The 18,070-nt window shown below is 39.1% G+C and overlaps 1 protein-coding gene across 1 annotated transcript in view; it reads left to right on the forward strand.

The window, feature by feature from the left end:
• Window positions 1-12,492, forward strand: part of CEMIP2 (cell migration inducing hyaluronidase 2) — a gene marked incomplete at its 3' end in the record, with an annotated part of 36,971 nt that extends 24,479 nt beyond the window's left edge. The window contains exons 12-23 of the mRNA XM_080362641.1: window positions 875-1,006; window positions 1,503-1,538; window positions 2,235-2,390; window positions 4,826-5,003; window positions 5,487-5,702; window positions 6,393-6,601; window positions 7,148-7,333; window positions 8,493-8,712; window positions 9,307-9,405; window positions 10,563-10,711; window positions 11,434-11,544; window positions 12,300-12,492. Coding sequence (XP_080218767.1) covers window positions 875-1,006; window positions 1,503-1,538; window positions 2,235-2,390; window positions 4,826-5,003; window positions 5,487-5,702; window positions 6,393-6,601; window positions 7,148-7,333; window positions 8,493-8,712; window positions 9,307-9,405; window positions 10,563-10,711; window positions 11,434-11,544; window positions 12,300-12,492 — 1,885 coding nt within the window. The remainder of the gene's footprint in view (window positions 1-874; window positions 1,007-1,502; window positions 1,539-2,234; window positions 2,391-4,825; window positions 5,004-5,486; window positions 5,703-6,392; window positions 6,602-7,147; window positions 7,334-8,492; window positions 8,713-9,306; window positions 9,406-10,562; window positions 10,712-11,433; window positions 11,545-12,299) is intronic.
• Window positions 12,493-18,070: the final 5,578 nt, after the last annotated feature.

Genomic DNA, 18,070 nt, shown 5'->3' on the forward strand with positions numbered 1-18,070 from the left:
AACTACACGAGGCTAATAATCACTGTACGTGGAACCAAACTGGAAGGGTTTAAACATAGAGGAGCCTGAGACTATCAAAACCAAACATTCACCCATTCTCCCCTTCCTTCTTTGGCAGAGGAGGACAGGGCAAAGCCAAATTAGAGTACTAGATAATTGGGATAAGGGGCATATATTATCTTTACCCCCTCAAAATGTATATTTGTTTTTTTTTTTTTTTGTTAATGTATTACTTTTTCTCTGAAACCTTCCAGCAGTCTTAAAACAGGCAGTTTCTTCCTTTTGTCTAAAATAGGTTCCAGCCATAACTTACTGTTTGAGACCATCTTGCTAGCAATGCAGAGTGTCAGGGTTGGTATAGAAAAATACTTCAGGTGTGCTTAAAGGAGCAGTTTGAAAGATCTGAAGGAGCATTTAGACAAACCTCCAGCCTTTTTATTTGTGTAGTGCATGTCAGTCCTGTGTATCTTTCCAAGGAGCTTTAATTCCCTCCATCAAACTTTCATAATTATGCTCCAGTACAAGTGGGGAGGGAGTACTTTGGGGAGGGTGAAAAGAGAAGCAAGGAGATAAAAGGAGGTGACATGCAGCTAAAGTAACTTGGGGAGATTGAGCAAAAGCCTGTGAAAATTACTGGAAAAGAGACGTTTTATGTTCCTTCTTCATTATACCCCGAAGACACTTTTTTAGAAATAGAGCGCTAGAAATGCACCTGGTTTTGGCTTCTGTCATTCCAAACATGAAGCGGAGTGGATTTTGCCTATCAGATGTGCATGAGTGTTTATCTTTCAAGCTCTCTCAGCCCAACATATATGACACATGTAAAACAAACGGTATTCTTACATTGAGTGTTTGGGGTTTTTATCTGTTCCAGGTTTCGACCTCATCAAGATGCAGATCCTGAAAAGCCCCGAGTTGCTGCCCTGATTGACAGATTAATCTCTTTCAAAAACAATGATCATGGTGCCTGGGTCAGGGGAGGGGATATCCTCATTCAAAACTCAGGGTAGGTATCCAGAAGCAGACAGCTGAATGCTGGTAAGAAATTTCCCCAAAGCTTTGTTTATGTGCATTGTAACAGGGTTATAAGAGAAGATTAATGCTTAACTCGAGGAACTTCTCAATATCTTGAACTGCTTTCACACCATCCCACTACTTTAAATAAAACAAGTTTATATGTGATTACATGAGAACTGGCCTTAAATGGCAAAAAGAAACTATGTAATAAGTCTAAAAGCTGGTGGAGACAGTAAATCTATACTGAGGTATCTGTGCTTTTCCTGAAGCTCTCATGTTCCTGCTTAAAATATATTAAAAAAGACTTGATTTTTTTTTTTTTTTAACAGTAACGTTTTCATAAGAGTTAAATATGCGATGGTTCTAAATTCTATTAATAGAAAAATGCAGGCTTTCTTAAGTGTGTAGCAGGATGTGCTGCTCTTACAGTAGCTTATTGTAGGATAATCCAGAAAACATGACTGAAGCTTTGAACTTTCTTTTAGGTTCGCAGACAATGGAATAGGTCTGACATTTGCTAGGTGAGTACTTTACATTAATTACTTCTGATTTTTCTTGCATAAAACCTTAGAAAATATATATCCATCTATTAAAATTAATAGGTATACTTTCATAAGGCTATAGTTTCATTTTGGGGCCCGGTTCTGTTTGCAGTGGTGCAGAGTATGTGTTAAACGCTGTAAACTAACACAGCTGCCAAAGCTTGTACTTTAATTCAACCTGTGCTTGGTTTACACCACAATTTGCTGCCTCTTCACCAGAAGGGTTATGTTTATCCAGGTGGTTTTAGTATCATATGATTCCTTAGGCATTTTTGATTTTTCCTCATGAACAGTTGAAAGCGAGTAATGGAAAAGAAAGGAGATGAGCTTTTAGAGAGGGCAGAATCTATTTCTAATGAAAAAGAATCAAGTAACTTAGTAAGCCAAAAGTGCTTCCCTTGGGGTTATCACAAACCGGTTCTAGGATTGCAGAAGTGGACTGTAAAAAAGTGCTGCACTGCAAAGGGAGATAGAAAATTTAATGCTCAGCTGTGTGCTGGCATTTCAAACAGCCTGTAATACTGTTAATGATTACATTAATTAATCTATGTACTGTAAATTAAGTCTAAATTGTGATGCTGTAGGAGGACTGTTATAAAAGTAGGCATATGCCTTGGTATGTCCATCTTTGGAAGAGTCTTGGCTAAAAGCTTATCTTTGATATTGCTTCAATAGTGATGGGAGCTTCCCAAACGATGAAGGTGCCAGCCAGGAGGTATCAGAGTCGTTGTTCATAGGTGAGAGCAAGAATTATGGGTTTCCAGGAGGCCAAAATAAATATGCAGGAACTGGAGGAATAGACAATAAGGCGCGCACTCTGCCTAGGAATCGGTGAGTACCTTCTGAGTGAAGGAAGTAGATTATACACGAAACATTCTCTGGTTTAGATATAAATACTATTCTTGCTCAAGCTGTGAGAGATTAGGACTGTATTTAAGGTGATTTCCTATTTTTCTTTTTACTGCTTTGTGCGCAGCTGTGTCATTCTCATCTCTTTACTGAGTCGGTTTTCATCTGATGCTACCATAGGTCACTTTTCCATAGTGATTTTAAGTTATCCTGCTTTAGTGAAACCTTAGTCTTAAATGACATTTAGGCCTGAAAGAGAGAAAAGGATAAAGGGTAAAGGATAAGATAAAGGAAAAAGGATAAGGAAATCTTTCAGATACAGGGATTTCAAGAGTCAGTTTAGGCCTAAAGACTCTGTCTTTATGTGACAAATCCCAATTTGTGACCATGATCCTTTTCTACCTCGCTTGCTATGATGCTTGTTTAACATAGTGTCAAGTCCTATCCTTGCCACAGAATAGGAAGGAATGGTGAGGCAGGTCTAGGTGACCCTGTTTTTTTGCTGCTTAGCCAATTGAAGGGAAGAGGTTAATACGGCGGTGATATGAGGTATTCAGTCTAGTTGAGCAGAATTACAGAACAGTTGAGGTTGGAAGGGGCCTCTGGACGTCATCTTGCACAACTCCCTGCTCAAGCAGGGCCGCCTAGAGCTGGTTGTCCAGGACCATGTTCAGTTTGCTTTAGAATATCTACAAGAATGGAGACTCCACAACCTCCCTGGGTAACCTGGGCTAGTGTTCAGTCACCTTCACGGTGAGACAGTTTCTCCTTATATTCAGGAGGAACCTCCTGTGTTTCAGCTTGTGCCCATTGTCTCTGGTCCTGTCACTGAGCACCACTGCAAAGAGCCTTACTCAGTCTTCTTTACCCCCTCCCTTCAGAGATTCTTATACATTGATGAGATTCCTGCCTGATTCTTTTCTGCTCCAGGCTGAACAGTCTGAGGTCTCCTAATGTTTCCTCCTATGAGAGATGCTCCAGTCACTTAATCATCTTTGTGGCCCTTCATGGGACTCTTTGCAGTAGGTCCAGGTCTGTCTTCTACTGGGAACAAGAAGTCTAGGTGTGGCTTCACAAGTACTGAATAGATAGAAAGGATCATCTCCCTTGAACTGTTGGCAACACTTCTCCCAGTGCAACCCAGAATACCGTTTGTCTCTTTGTGTCAAGGACACATCGTGGCTTGTGGTCAAATTGATTTCCACCAGGACCCGTAGGTCCTTTTTGCTCATGCATAGGGTTGTTCCTCCGTATGTGCAGGACTTCACACTTCCTCATGCTGAACTTGATGAGGTTCCCATGTGCCCTTTTTTCCAGCCTATTGAGGTCTGTTGGGATGGCAGCATGACCCTCTGGTGTGTTAGCTGCTCCTCAGAGCTGTGTATCCTCTGCAAACTTGCTGAGACTACACTCATCCCCATCATCCAAGTCACTAATAAAGGTGTTCAACAATATTGGAACCAGTATTGACCTCTGGGGTTCACCACTAGTTACTGACCTTCAAGGAGACTTCATGTCATCACCCTCTGGGCCCAGCCATTCAGCTAGTTTTCAATACACCATACTTCATGAGAATCGTATGGGACATAGTGTCAAAAGTCTTACTGGAGTTTAGGTAGACCATGTCTACTCCCCTCTGCTCAGCTACCAGGCCATTCATTTAATCACAGAAGTTTATTAAGTTGGTCAAGCATAACTGCTCCTTGATGAATCCATACTGATTACTCCTGATGACTCTCTCATCCTTCACGTGCCATGAAATGGTTTCCAGGATTATCTGCTTCAGCACCTTTCTGGGGATCAAGCTGGGGCTTATCAGCCTGCAGTTCCCTGGGTGTTTCTTCTTCAAGTTAGAAGTGACATTTGTTTTCCTCCAGTCTATGAGCACTTCTCGCAGTTACCATGATCAGTTGAAGAGTAGTATTCTCCAGCTGTATTTCTGTATTTGGGAAGTGACACATTTGCAAATGGACAGTGAAGTCTCTTTCGTCAGGAAAATTCAAAAGAGTGGGAGATTTTTTGTCTCATTCTAGACATGAGGAAGATATTTTTTACAATGAGGGTGGTGAAACTCTGGAACAGGTCGCCCAGAGAGGTGGTAGATGCCCCATCCCTGGAGACATTCAGGGCCAGGATAGGTGTGTCTCTGAGCAACCTGATCTAGTTGAAGGTGTCTCTGCTCATTGCAAGGGGGACTGGACTAGATGACCTTTGAAGGTCCCTTCCAGCTGTAACTATACTATGATTCTATTATTAAAGTGCAGAAGCAAGTTCTACTTTACTAAAATCTAACCCGCAGGTTTTTCTCTTCACATTGCTTTCTTGATTCATCTATGAAGAAATGCATTTGCGATACAGTTTCAGGTTTATCATGGGTTTTGTTACAGGGTGCTATAAATATTTGCTTGCATTAACAGGACATTTCCAATCAGAGGCTTTCAAATTTATGATGGTCCTATTCACCTTACCAAGTGCACATTCAAAAACTTTGTGCCAACTCCAGACAGATTTACCAGTGCAGTTGGATTCTTGATGAAAAATCCATGGCAGATGACACCAAAAAACAACATATCTCTTGTGAAGTTTGGTCCAAACGTAAGTTTATTACAAGTTTCCCTTAATTCTTTCAAATAGCTTCATTTTCTTCTAGGTGTATTTGAAATGAATGTCCAAGGGCCCTAGCTGATCTTTGCTATACATTCCTGCTCCAGAGGTTCTCTCTTTGTTGGAAGTCACTTTTGTCCCCCAAGCAAAAATAGTACCAAGGAAGATGTAGGCTATGCTGCAATGATGATCTCTTTCATGGCTAATGGTAAAGCTGAAATGATATCTTTGTAAGGTTTGGTGTATCCTTAGTAATGAATTTTCATTTGCAAATATTAACACTGTTCAGAAGCAAAAGCTGGCCTGAGCCTATTACTGAAAATCAAAATGTCCACTTTGCAAGATTATACTGTCCTTTCCCTAAAGTTTTTAATCAACTTTGACTGATTCCTGTGTTCCTGCAGGTATGCAAATGTTTGTCTGTGCTTTGCTTGGGGAAAACAAACAAACAATTATTTTAATTGTTATTGCTAGGTTTCTTTGAAAGCATTCTTTGGAAAACCTGGTCCCTGGTTTGAAGAAGGAGATCTGGATGGTGACAAGAACTCAATATTTCATGATCTAGATGGTTCAGTGACTGACTACAAGGACACCTATGTGGGCAGAATGGATAACTACTTGATTCAACACCCCAAATGCATTAATATTACAGAATGGAGTGGAGTGGTTTGCAGTGGGACTTATGCACAGGCTAGTACTCTTGTAGCTTTCTGTTTAGGGAAAATTTACAATATGAACAGCTTGTGGGGGCATGTGGAGTGTAATAACAACACAATTAACTATCTTTGGATTGAAAAATTCTTTGACTTTTAAAAACACTTCTGTGCATATTACACTTTTCAGCCAGTCGTGTATATCGTGTTCCCTTCGTCGTACAAACTGGGAGTACAGTATTAAATGCTGCAAGGTAAAACCAAATGTGTATGCCTACAAGGAGTTCCATGTTGGAGCCCTATCTGCTAAAACCTTTTCCTATTGGAGGTCTTTTCTCCACTGGAGCTCTGTCTTTTTTTTCCACAGAGTGGGTTTTAAAGGGCTGCTTTTTTCTTTCCCTTTTTTTTTTTTTTTTTTAAATAGTGGTGTTAAATACCACCTTCTGCATACAAATCTCACATAGGTTTGATTCCCATTCTAGTTCCCATTCTGTATGAGTTTGGCCAAGTACCACAGCTGGTTCTATACATATTTTTTTCTCCTCCCCTTTTTTTGTCTGTAAAATGGGCAAAATCTACGATAGTTTTTCAAATAGGGCTCTTCTTCAGGAGAAGAAATTGCAGTGTTGTGGCTAATAATGTACTTACTATTCTTCACTATTTCATTTCGTTTTTTACAGTCTCCAAATCTTTCCTCTTTTATTTCATCCTCCTTTATATCATATAGGTTTATGTCCAAACCTGGAATGGTCAGAATCTTTCTATGACTATTGTACGAGATGAGTACCCAGCCAATCCCATGGTTCTTAGAGGCATTAATCAAAAAGCTGTCTTTCAACAATACCAGCCAGTAGTGATGCTCCAAAAGGGCTACACAATACATTGGAATGGAAAAGCTCCAAATGTCACCTATCTTTATCTCATTAACTTCAACAAGTACGTTTACTTTCTTTCATGTCATTGATCCATAAGGCAATACTGAAGTAATGTACTGCAGATTTGGAATCATGAGAGCTTGCAATCATCAGTAAGACTGGATCTTGTTGTTTTGGGGGTTTTTGTTTTGTTGTGTTTGTTTGTTCATTTTTAATAATTAAAAAAACTAAAGTGTGAAAAACAAGAGAGAAAGTGATAGACCTGCACTTGAAGTTAAACTTCTGTCCAGTACAATGTCTTTACAAAAAATCCTTTAAACAAAATGTGCAAATAGTGATGTTGAACAGAACTGGAGTTGAATAGTTTAGCATACTTGATTTTGTTGTCAGCTAAACTTGTTAAATGTATAAAGCATGAAAACAAATATATCCTGAGAGAATTTAAGTTATTATAATGTTTAATTATATACTTTGTGTAGAGAAGGGAAGAAAGTTCTGGTTGAGAGCTTTTTGTGTTCCCGTTACTCGGGTTTTTTTGCATGATCTCTTTGTCTGTTGTCATATAAACTGTTCCTGTGTTGAATCATACATTTTCTTTTGTTTTCAGGAATGACTGGATTCGTGTTGGCCTTTGTTATCAACCAAATACAGATTTTGTTATAGTATTGGAAACGTTTCAAAGGCGGTCATCTGCTCTGTCAAGCAAGGTGGAGCGCTACATGCCTGTATCTTCAATGATGGAGCTCGAAAAGAATAAGTCAGACAAGAAGTTTTACTTTGACAACAGTACTGGGTAACTTCTTGTAATTTTACCCTATTGGAAGATGTTGTATAACCCTAAAGTATACAGTCTGATAGTTTTAAAAGCAACTGATTGAGACACCTGCGTAAGAGGAAGGTTGTTGTGGAGAAGCCCAAAGCCTATTTGATGAAATACTTCGTGACTTTGAATCTCCAAAATACAGTGGTTGTCACTGAAACACTTTAACAAGAGCACCACAGTTGCCAGATATTTACTACCCCATGTGCGGAGAAAATGTGGTATCTGGTGTGCTGCAGAGCAGTGTATTTCAGGAAGTAACTTCTAAGTCTTCAAAGAAAACATGCACATTCTTGTTAAACCGAAAATTCTAGAAATTTGCAAGAAGTTTTCTGTTCCAAGAACCTTTCAGTAATGTATTTCTGAAAATCCTAATCTGTTTTCAGCCTTTTTGAAGTATTTAGTCCTGTTCTCTCTTTCAACAATACCTGACAGAGGCTGCTGAGATCCTTCTCAGAGGTTTAGAATATGGTCAACTTAGAGTAAATTAAGTCCTACATACATCACTTCTATGTCTTGCTTTAATTTGTAATTTATTCTCCTATTTATTTTGTTCCCTTATCTGCTACATTGTCTGTCTGTAGTAAATGTGCAGATGAAAGTGGCTTTCAAAATACATTTAAGTCTCTTTTGTCTAAGAGCTACATTGATAACAGTCAAATACATAATGGAAGAATTACCAGTCTTTGTGTACTGCAAACATTAATGACCATTACCCCGTAAATTGCATTTCCAGGCATTTGGAACAGTACAATTACATTGTCTAGTGCTGGTGGGTGAAGCTGAATATCCAAACATATCTGCAAATATCTATGATCAAAGAAAACATTTATGCTCTGTAGTTTGCTTTTTGTTTCCTGTAAGCCACTGATTGGAGGAGTGGCTGTTTTTTTCCAAGCATTTGCATTCATGATGATTTCTCCCTTAATTGTTGGAAATTTCAGATATGTCAGTAGAGACTTCCTAACTCTAGTAAACTGTAAATATTTTGAAAAAGTCTGAACAATGGTGCAGAAGTGAATACCATAGTTTCTCTGCTTCTGAAAACCATGAAATAGAGCTGTTAAGATTTAACAATAATACCTGTCTTTCCAGCAATTGATCTAGATTATTTTTCCCCCCTTTTGTGTAGATTACTGTTTTTATTTCTTCAAGCCAAATATGATAGGGATGGTCACAGTTATTGCTCATCTCAGGGATGTGAAAGGATCAAGATTGTGACCAAAGATTCAGCAAAAGGGATCAGTAACTGCATGACAAAAGCTTACCCAAAGTACTACCAAGGACCAACTGTCGTAAAGCAGATGCCAGTAAAAACTACTGTACCATGTACAAAGTGCGGCACAACTCAGGTAAAATAAAATAAGCAAAACGTTTCATGAACTGCGTAGTTGGTGTTGCTGTCTACTCATTTAAGAAAGGATTAGAGTCTTTCAGCACAGAATACTGCACCTGCCACTTTGCGATGGTCACATCGTTAATCTCCTGTACTACAGAAGGCAGGGAGTCCTTTGCTCTTTGAAAAGAGTTTTTGCTCTTTGAAAAATACTTTTCACCTGTCACTGGAGTGCTACAGAGAAGGGACATAGGTAGATGTGATGTCTTGTGCTACAGTACTGTCTGTACTCTGTGTAGGCTAGCTTTGCTGCAGAGATCTGTATGTTATTGGCCAGCTTTCTCTTCTTTGGATCTTTGCTTATTAGCATCATGTTGAAATTGTATTAACCAGTTTAGCTATAGAAGCTGAGAAGAATACTGAAAGCAAGGAATAAAATGGGTTACACTATACAACATATTTATTAGCATTGCTAGTGCCATAAATAATGCTGCTAACAAATGGATGCATTTGCTTTGGAGCATGGGTGGTCTGCTGTAAATTGCCTGGCATGAGAAAGTGTTGAAGACACATGGATTTGTGTACTTAACATGTTTTGTTTGATATCCAGATGGTATTCACCAGCGATCCTCACAAAAACTACCTCCTTGTGCAGATTAATTCATCTGGTAAAAAAGAATTAAGCAGAGGTCAGCAAGCATTTATTTCTGTAAGTATTGTTTATGTTTTTTTTCTATGATCTTTAGCAGTTTGTATTACATAAGCTGTACAGCTCTGTATAATGCTGACCTCACTTTTCTTCACTTGGATGAAAAGTGTTGGTTCATGGTTTAAAAACAAAGCAATCAGAAAGCTGATGTTTTAGCCTCAGAAAGTGAGGCTCTAGAGCTCCATTTTTATATTTGAATGCTTTCCTGCTGGAGAGAAAATTGTATCAGTACAGGAGAATTTAAAATCTTCAGACTCATGTTGAAATCTGGATGGATGTAAACTTATTGATGGCTGCCTTTGGAAAAAATAAACAAACAACAACAAAACTAAACAAAAACCTGTTAGTTAAATCCGTGTTACTGAAATTAGTTTTGTTCTAAGAAATTAGTGAGTTAATAGGATGTCATTCAAACCTTTAAGCTTTGCTAAACTCCTTCAAAATGGCAATTACTAAAGAATCCGTAGAGGTTTCTGTATATGTTCTGATGCTGTCCTGATAAGCCCACTGATGTGATCTGGTATAAAAAGTAGTTTAATTTGACTTTTCTATTCAGGTGTTGAAGGGGACTTACACGTGATGCTGAAATAGCATTTGCAGACATCCTCATACCACAAAACTTAGAGTCTGTATGTGGCTTATGTTCAGCAATGTCACTGCGATAGCTTGGTTGAAACAGTAGAACTCTTGAGTTATTTAGACAGATAAATGGCACGTGAGCAGCGTAACCTCGGCGTCAGCAAACTTCTGTGGCAATGTATGTGCCGTATCCAAAAGCAGTAGGAGGACTCTGTAGGGAGGAACTGGGCTACTGCACAGACAGATTAACTGTGCTGTTGCTGAGAAGTCCAGATGGTTCAGTATCTGAATTTCAGCTTCCTGAAGCAGGAGCAATTACTGAGGCAGGTATTGAGCCACCTGACATGCGTGATCTACTGAAGTCTCATGCAATTTCAGAAGTCCCATTCAAAGCTTCCCCTCAAGGGTGAAAATCAAGAGATGCTGGAAGAAACAAGTATTTGTCCAGAAATCAGTACACCACTGTGTCTAAACTAGATGAAGATTAACACTGTGTGCAGTAGAATCACTGTTCATTTCATATTAACTTTAAGAAAGAAAGAAAAAAATTATTTTCTACTTTTCTCCTCCCTTTTTAGGTCAATGACACTATGTTTTCCTTCAAGGATGACGGTATACTTATTGTTGTAGTTGATGCCTGCATTGGCACAGTGTCAGGAAAAAAATTCTTTTCTGCAGTAGATATTAAGCGTGTAGATGAGTATTTAAGATCTGGAATTCCACAAAGGTATGTGTAATGACCACTTATTTCCACTATATCCCATAAGCTGTATCTCTGCTCTCTAACAAGGGTTTAAATAATGATATCTATACAGGAGCACTGAAAATGAGCAAAAGCTATATCTAAGTTGAGGAGATAGTGTAAACATAGGAGCATTTTCACAGACATTAGGCTTATTTGAGAAGACAGAGTAACTCTAATTTTGAACACTTACAGTTTTCCAGTGCCGCCTGTTTTTCACCTCAAAATAATTTTTTAACTAAATATAACACTGCTTAAAACAATAATAACTTTATGTTTAATTAATAAGGTCACTTAAGGACAGTGACAAAAACTATGTGACAAGATATCGTACTGTTCTCTCCCTATCTAGGAAGAAAATTGCTTATCATTAAGGAAAGATAAAAAGTTAGTGTCAGAAAAATCAGCGTTCTAATATTCTAATTTTGAATCAATATCTAAACTTGATTTTTTAATAGAAAATATGAAACTATATTTGAATAACACTTTCTAATGATTTTGAAGTTAAATTTAAAAGCCAGTTTAAAAAATCTAGGTGGGCGGTTTTCGAAGTGCTGCTTTCAGAGGGGTTTGACTGTGTCATGAGATGACATGGCTTGAGTACTCTTAAGCAAGTGGACTATGAGGCCAGCTAGCTGTAAAAGCCTGTAGCAGAATATTAAGAACACTTTCCAACAACTGCTGTCTGTGCACTGTTTCTTCTACAGGTCCATTGTTCTACTGAGCACAAGAGGTGATGTAGCAAATCCTAATAATTTATCAGAAGCCTTAATGTCCCTGGGGACAGCCAAACCGCCTTATCTTCAGAGCAACGGTTGGTGGAAATTTTGCACATTTCTTTGACGCCGCCTTGGCCTCTGTGTTTGTGTTGGCATGGTGGCGTTCTCACGGGGTGTGTAAGAAGGACGCAGCTGCCGGGGGATGGCTGCCAGTCTGCACTGGTGTGGGCTGCTGCCTTTCAGTCATTTTTGAGAAGGGGTTGGGCAGCCCTTCAGCAGATGGAGCTGAAGACCCTTCCCATTGCCCCAAAAGGGTGTTTGGGAAGCTTGTTGCAAGCAGAGAAGTGGCTAGCGGTTTTTTTGGTGCCTGTCGCTTACAGAAAAAGAACCCCAGGGTTTTTTCACAGAGCCTGTATTGTGCCTCCCCAGCAAATCTATTTTTAAACAATCTCTTGTGCCAGGCTAGTATTTCCTGTTCTAACAAAATCTGGAGGTAGAGATGAGAAACTGTTGTTGTTTTGAGGGATGATTTTATATGCCTCTTGAGGTAGCTCTTGTCTGCTCAGGGCCTTGGCACAAGTCCTGTCTGAGAAAGCAGGTTTTATAGCTGTCCTGATATCTGCGTTTTCAAATTAAGATTTCAGGGTATTTAATACTGCCTATTGGAAAAGGAAATTGCAGATCAATATTTCCTAGCGAGGTGCATGTGAAGCTGAGAGTGGATTAATGACCTGTATAAAATCTGGGGGACAGAATTTCAGAGGAGCGAGCTGTTCCTTTCCCAGCCGGTCCCATGTTATGTTTGGATGGGTTTGACTGGTTTGGTAACACTGGGCTGTTTTTGTTACAGGAAGCCTGGCCTTTCTTGGCTTCAGAGGAAACCTTAAGCCGTCCTGGATTAAGCTGTTTACTGGTCCTGCTGGGCATGGGCTCGTTCACATAGAAAAATATATCCCTTTACAACTGGAAGAGTATGGCTGTGCCAGAGCAATCAAAAACAGACGGAAAGACCTCGAGCTTCTGCAGAAGGCTATGCGATCTCATTAAAGACTAAGATGTACATAAAAGCTGGGGAAGAAAAAATGTGAACTAACTTATTTTTTAATTTATGGCATTTTAAACTATATTGTTATCCAAGTAAATCATGTTATTGTCTGACAGATGTTTGCCAGCATTGACCGCTTGAATGCCAATCTGTGCACCTTCTAGTTGTACAAAATATTAAAGGATTTATTAGTATTTGTATAAACAGGTTTCAGAGATTTTCAGATGTTTGTATTTACTGTAAGCAGGTTCCTGCTGTTTAATACTCCTTTTGTATGTATGAGGGTGTTCATAAAAGCCTTAAATTTTTCATAACAGGTGTTAGAGTGCATCTTGGATTACTTGAAAGATTAACAGTGAAGTCTCCATAAACAGTTTGAATTGGTCATTATAACTCTTGGATTTTCCCTCAGCTGTTTGTTTGTTTGTTTGTTTGTTTGTTTTCCTGAAGGTTTACTTAGCAGACAGCTCAGTTACATTCTCTATCTGTGTTCCAAGGTGTTAAAAACCAGTTTGCCTTAGCCATGCAGCTAACCCAAGAGGTTTTAACTGCAGTAAAATTTTTGCATTGCTGTTTGAAAGATAGAGAGGGGGAGATTCAAAGATGCATCCCAGGGCTGGAGGAGGATTGTGTACCATGCAATAGAGTTGACAAGGCTATGTGTACTAGCATGGCATACAGAGCAGAAAATGGCTAGCGTTCCTTGTTTACTATTCACCCTTAAATATACAGGTGTGTGTAACAGTTACTTCAGTAATCAATCTGGGTGCTAAGGCTGCAGTCTTGGGTATGGCTTGAATTCAGCTTTCTCTTTGAAAGCTTTTAGCCAGGAGAGCAAAGCTGAGATACTGTTATTCTCAATTTATTACAAAACTAGTCTTACACACTTGCAGTGATTTTGTTTGTTTGTTTGTTTGTTTGTTTTCCCAAGGCTATCCCAGCTCTGACTTTTAAGTGAATGGGAAGCGCTCTCAGTTCATTCAGGCGCGTTATATCTTTTGCCTTTGGTTCTTTTAATATACTCACGTTGCTGATTCCTACTGGTTTTCTGTTAAGTCCATTTGATTTCTTTTGGTTTTTGTTGCCATTTTTTGACCCTTTCTGCAGATAGTGTGAAAATCTTTTAGAAGAACTGAGGCACAGATGCCTTTTTTCAGTATCCTACTCTTTGAAATTAAACTTCAGAGACTGTAAAGAATGCTTTTCATAATAGGGAACAATAGGTGCCTTAGAGCTAAAATGTTACCATAGTTCTAATGAAAATGACCTAGTTCCATCATCTTGCATATGTTCTCTTTCATTCTAGCTTGTATTATATATCTACCATTCAGAGATGCTTTGTGCTTTGAATTCAAAATGGAGTGGCTGTTGGATATGAACTATATGCCTGTCTTCTCCAAAGAAGTTGAAAAACTCTGGGGATTTTTTTTGTGTGTGTGCTTTAAAGGAGAGGAGGCACAATAGCAGACTTATTATTCTGTTCAATTAAAATATGCTACCTCAGTGCTACAATTAAACTGCCTGGTCTAGTATAGTTTCCCAAGATAAAGGGGAGGGGAAAAGAGCAAAACACAGGAGATAAAGTTAACAAAAAGATAACTGATGTTATTTTTGTTGTAAAACCAAGCCAAATGGATGATTGTCTATTTTGCAGTTGTTTTGATGCACAGTTCTCTTACAATGTTTTTTTTTTTAAAAAAAGGTGTTTTGTTAGGGGAAGATGTGGTAAATCTTTAAGACTAGATATGATGGTTGGTGTTACTAATGCAGGGCAATGTGATTTAAGTGTTCTGAGTGCAGTAGTTATAGTGTTTGGGGATTAAAATGGTTTTAAGACTTCCGCTGTTCTGTGGGTCATGCTCAGCAGAGAAATACCAATGACGTAGTGACCTTCAGGCTTGTGAAGCTGGCCATTATTTATGAGACTCTGCTGTTCTAAGCCATCTTGTAAAAATTGTGCTTGGAAGTGTCAAGGGTATTCTGATGTAGGGCTTACTGATGGACAATTGGACCTGAAATTGAAGTGTTGTCTTTTGTGTAAATTTAAACACTTGATAAATAGCATAAATAAATTTTTACACCTGACAAGGCAATAAAATCTTTGGTCTCTTCTGTTCTTGTATCAAGCAATTTTCTAATGTTTGTTGGGTGAATTCGATAGAGCCAAGAAGATGATGGAGTGGAGCATCTCCCTTAAGAGGAAAGGCTGAGGGAGCTGGGCTCTTTAGCTTGGAGGAGACTGAGGAGTGACCTTATTAATATTTATGAATGTGTAAAGGGTGAGTGTCATGAGGATGGAGCCAGGCTCTTCTCGGTGACAACCAATGGGAAGACAAGGGGCAATGGGTACAAACTGGAACACAAGAGGTTCCACTTAAATATGAGAAGAAACTTCTTCTCAGTGAGGGTGACAGAGCACTGGAACAGGCTGCCCAGGGAGGTTGTGCAGTCTCATTCTCTGGAGACATTCAAAACCCACCTGGACGCCTTCCTGTGTAACCTCATCTAGGTGTTCCTGCTCTGGCAGGGGAATTGGACTAGATGATCTTTTGAGGTCCCTTCCAATCCCTGACATTCTATGATAAACTATTTCAAACACCAATAGACGTGTGAAGTTTATGGAACGTATCCTACTCTTCATTCAGAGACAAGTCAGGAATACTGGGAAGGGGAACACTGGTGGTGACTGAAGTTCTGGGCATGTCTCTAGAGTCTGTGATCTTACAGTCTGGCTGAGTGTAGAGTCATTTTAGCTTGGTGGGAGCAGTATTGTCGTCTGCTCTGGGGCATCTTATCCATGTCTATAACTACCTGACTGGGGGAGTAAAGAAGGAGCCAAGCTCTTCTCTATGGTGCCCAGCAACACAGGACAAGAGGCGGTGGGCACACATTGAAATGCGGGCAGATCCACATAAACAGAGAAGGTGATTGCCAGAGAGGCTGTGGAGGCTTTGTGGATGCACAGCAGTAGCTGACCCTGCTTTGAGAGAGGCGGCATCCTGGGCCATCTCCAGAGGGTGCCTGTGTGCAGTTAAAATCACCAATGCACCCATCCTCACTTCCAAGCACCCCAGCCAGCAAGAGCCTCTTGCATGAAACTCTGTGACATCTTAAAAAGGAGGCATTTCTGCCCCAAACCCTGTCCAAAAGGCATTGTAGTTGCCTCTTGATGGTCAGTCTTTCTATACAAACAAATGGTTTCCATTTCTTACTCAAATGGTGTCATTCCGCAGTAAATAAATCAAAAACTTATCAGGCTAGAGAAAGGAAGGTGAGTTTAAAGCTCTAATGTAATGTGTGTAAACCTGGCCTCAGGTTCTTCCTTCACAGGGTGTTTTTTACATTTTGTTTAGTAATTGTTATTATGTTTTTAAAACAACAACAACAAAGAAACAGCAATAGAATAAACAAACTTAACTTGGAGCAGGGGTCAGATTCAGTATACTGTCAATAAGGCACTCTCTGGCTAAAGGCACCACTGAAAATCCACTATATGAGGGGCTGGAGAGCCATCCCTAAAGAACTAGGATGATGGCAAGAACATGTGTTAGAAAAAAAAATAGACTTAATTCTGCGAACTGTGGGACTGCAGTGACAGCTGAAGCCCCAGATAACTTTTGACACAGGACATGAAAATAACTTTTCCTGTTCAGAGCAAGTACTGTGATTTCCTCTGCTTCGTTTCAACTCCTTTTCACATCATGTAGGAAGGATGTAGGTCTGAGGACAGTCAGCCAGCTCCAACTGAAAGCCCCAGTCGACCACATTTGATGATAAGCTGTCATATGGTGCGGTGGTCAGTGAGGGTCAAAAGGGTATGTTAAGGCTATATTTATTTAAGGTGATCCTGGTGCCATTCTAGGGTCCAAACATCTATGAAGTGCAAAGAAAAGCAGTAACTGCTGAATTTCAAAATCACATATATGTGAGTTTTTTCCCAGTAAGTACTTTTCTATCTATTCTGGTCATACTTGCTCTAGCACTTCTGGGAAGGTTCTGTCCTTTCCTAGAGTTCACAAGCATATTTTTCTAATGCCTTCTTTTTTTCCTGTGTCTTGTGCTAGTCAAAATTCTAAAATAATACTCAGTATGGAAGTATGTAGGGCCAACTTTTGCTTAAGAGAATTTATGAACTTTTTAATTATACAGCCTGGGAGTACTGCAGTTTTGCACATTAAATCGTACTAACAATTGTAACTCGCTCAAAAAAAAAAAATATTGATCTTGTCTCACCACTGACTTCCGTGATTTGAAATGATGAGATTGCCAAGTCATGGAAATCCACCTCTCCTGTTTTTTACATGATGAAACTCTGAAAAATAAATAGTTTTTAGATACAATAGGAATAGTTTTGGGAGAGAGCAATCTGGAGATCTCCTGAGATCAGTCTAGCCTTCTCTAAGTTATGTTGTGCCTGCTCTTGTGCCTTTCCCTTAACCCATGCCAAAAAAATTCAGACTTGCGCTTTTCTTGAAAGGTTTGTAGCTGTTGGGTTTGGTGAACTAGTGAGAAATTGGATTTGTCAGATCATAGAAAGAATGTGAAGTAATCAGTATGTATAAACTTTGTCCTTAAAGGCTAACTTTTTTCACTTTTCTGATTTCTATTGTATTTAAAAGTAGAAAGCAGACTAAAGTGCCATGTCTGGGAGGCAAATTCTCTGTTTCATCTTTATCCAAGTTGAATGGGATGACAGCTGAATATCCTGATTTATAACTTTTTTTCTGAGGAAATGTTCTTGTAACATGCAATGGCCTGTCTTTATATATAATTTGTTCTAAACAGAATATAAAAACACAGTGATATTTCTGGATTAGTTTTTGTGTATGTGCAAGTTCATTAGTAACAATGCTGTAGTAGAACTGCTATAAACAGAAATACAATTCTCTCTTTCCAGTTCAGCATTTCCAGTGACGTTTTCAACAGATTCACTAGGATCAGTTCAGGGTATGGTAGCTTCTAGGATGGATTTCACATGATGACATAATCTTTTTAGTATCTGTGAGGTTTTTCGGCAGAAGATGGTTTTCTCCATCTGCAGGGTGTGAACTATGATCTAATAGTTTTCTCCCATCGCTGGTGCAAATGACTGGTGCATGTTCTCAGTAACAGCAGACAACACCACAGTTCTGTGGTGTCATAATATTTCAGCAAAATAACTCTTATGATGAGCATCACTCTGCAGCATATATTGCACTTTTCTACTTTTTAATAGTTTTTTAATAGTGTAATATAAATCTCCATATAGCAGCATGTTCTGGGTTAATTTTTTTTTTTATATTTGTATATTAATACTGTTTTTTTCTATCCTTCACAACAGTGAAATGCAAAATATTAGAAGATACAAGTATGTATACTGACACAAATCATAGCAGCATGTACAATTGCCATTGGATTCCTTCTGCTAGCTAGCAGACATGCTAGCGGCTCATGTCAGGCTTCAATAGTTGGACATGGAAGAAAACAAATGAAGGTTCAAGAAAAATTTGTTTGCAGTCTCTTTTCTGTATAAGCCATATTTACCTTTCTCCTTTTACTTTGTAGGGGCAGGAGTCTCCTCACCACTTCCCTCTCAGTCCA

Source organism: Nesoenas mayeri, assembly GCF_963082525.1.
Source record: "Nesoenas mayeri genome assembly, chromosome: Z".
NCBI lineage: Eukaryota > Metazoa > Chordata > Aves > Columbiformes > Columbidae > Nesoenas > Nesoenas mayeri.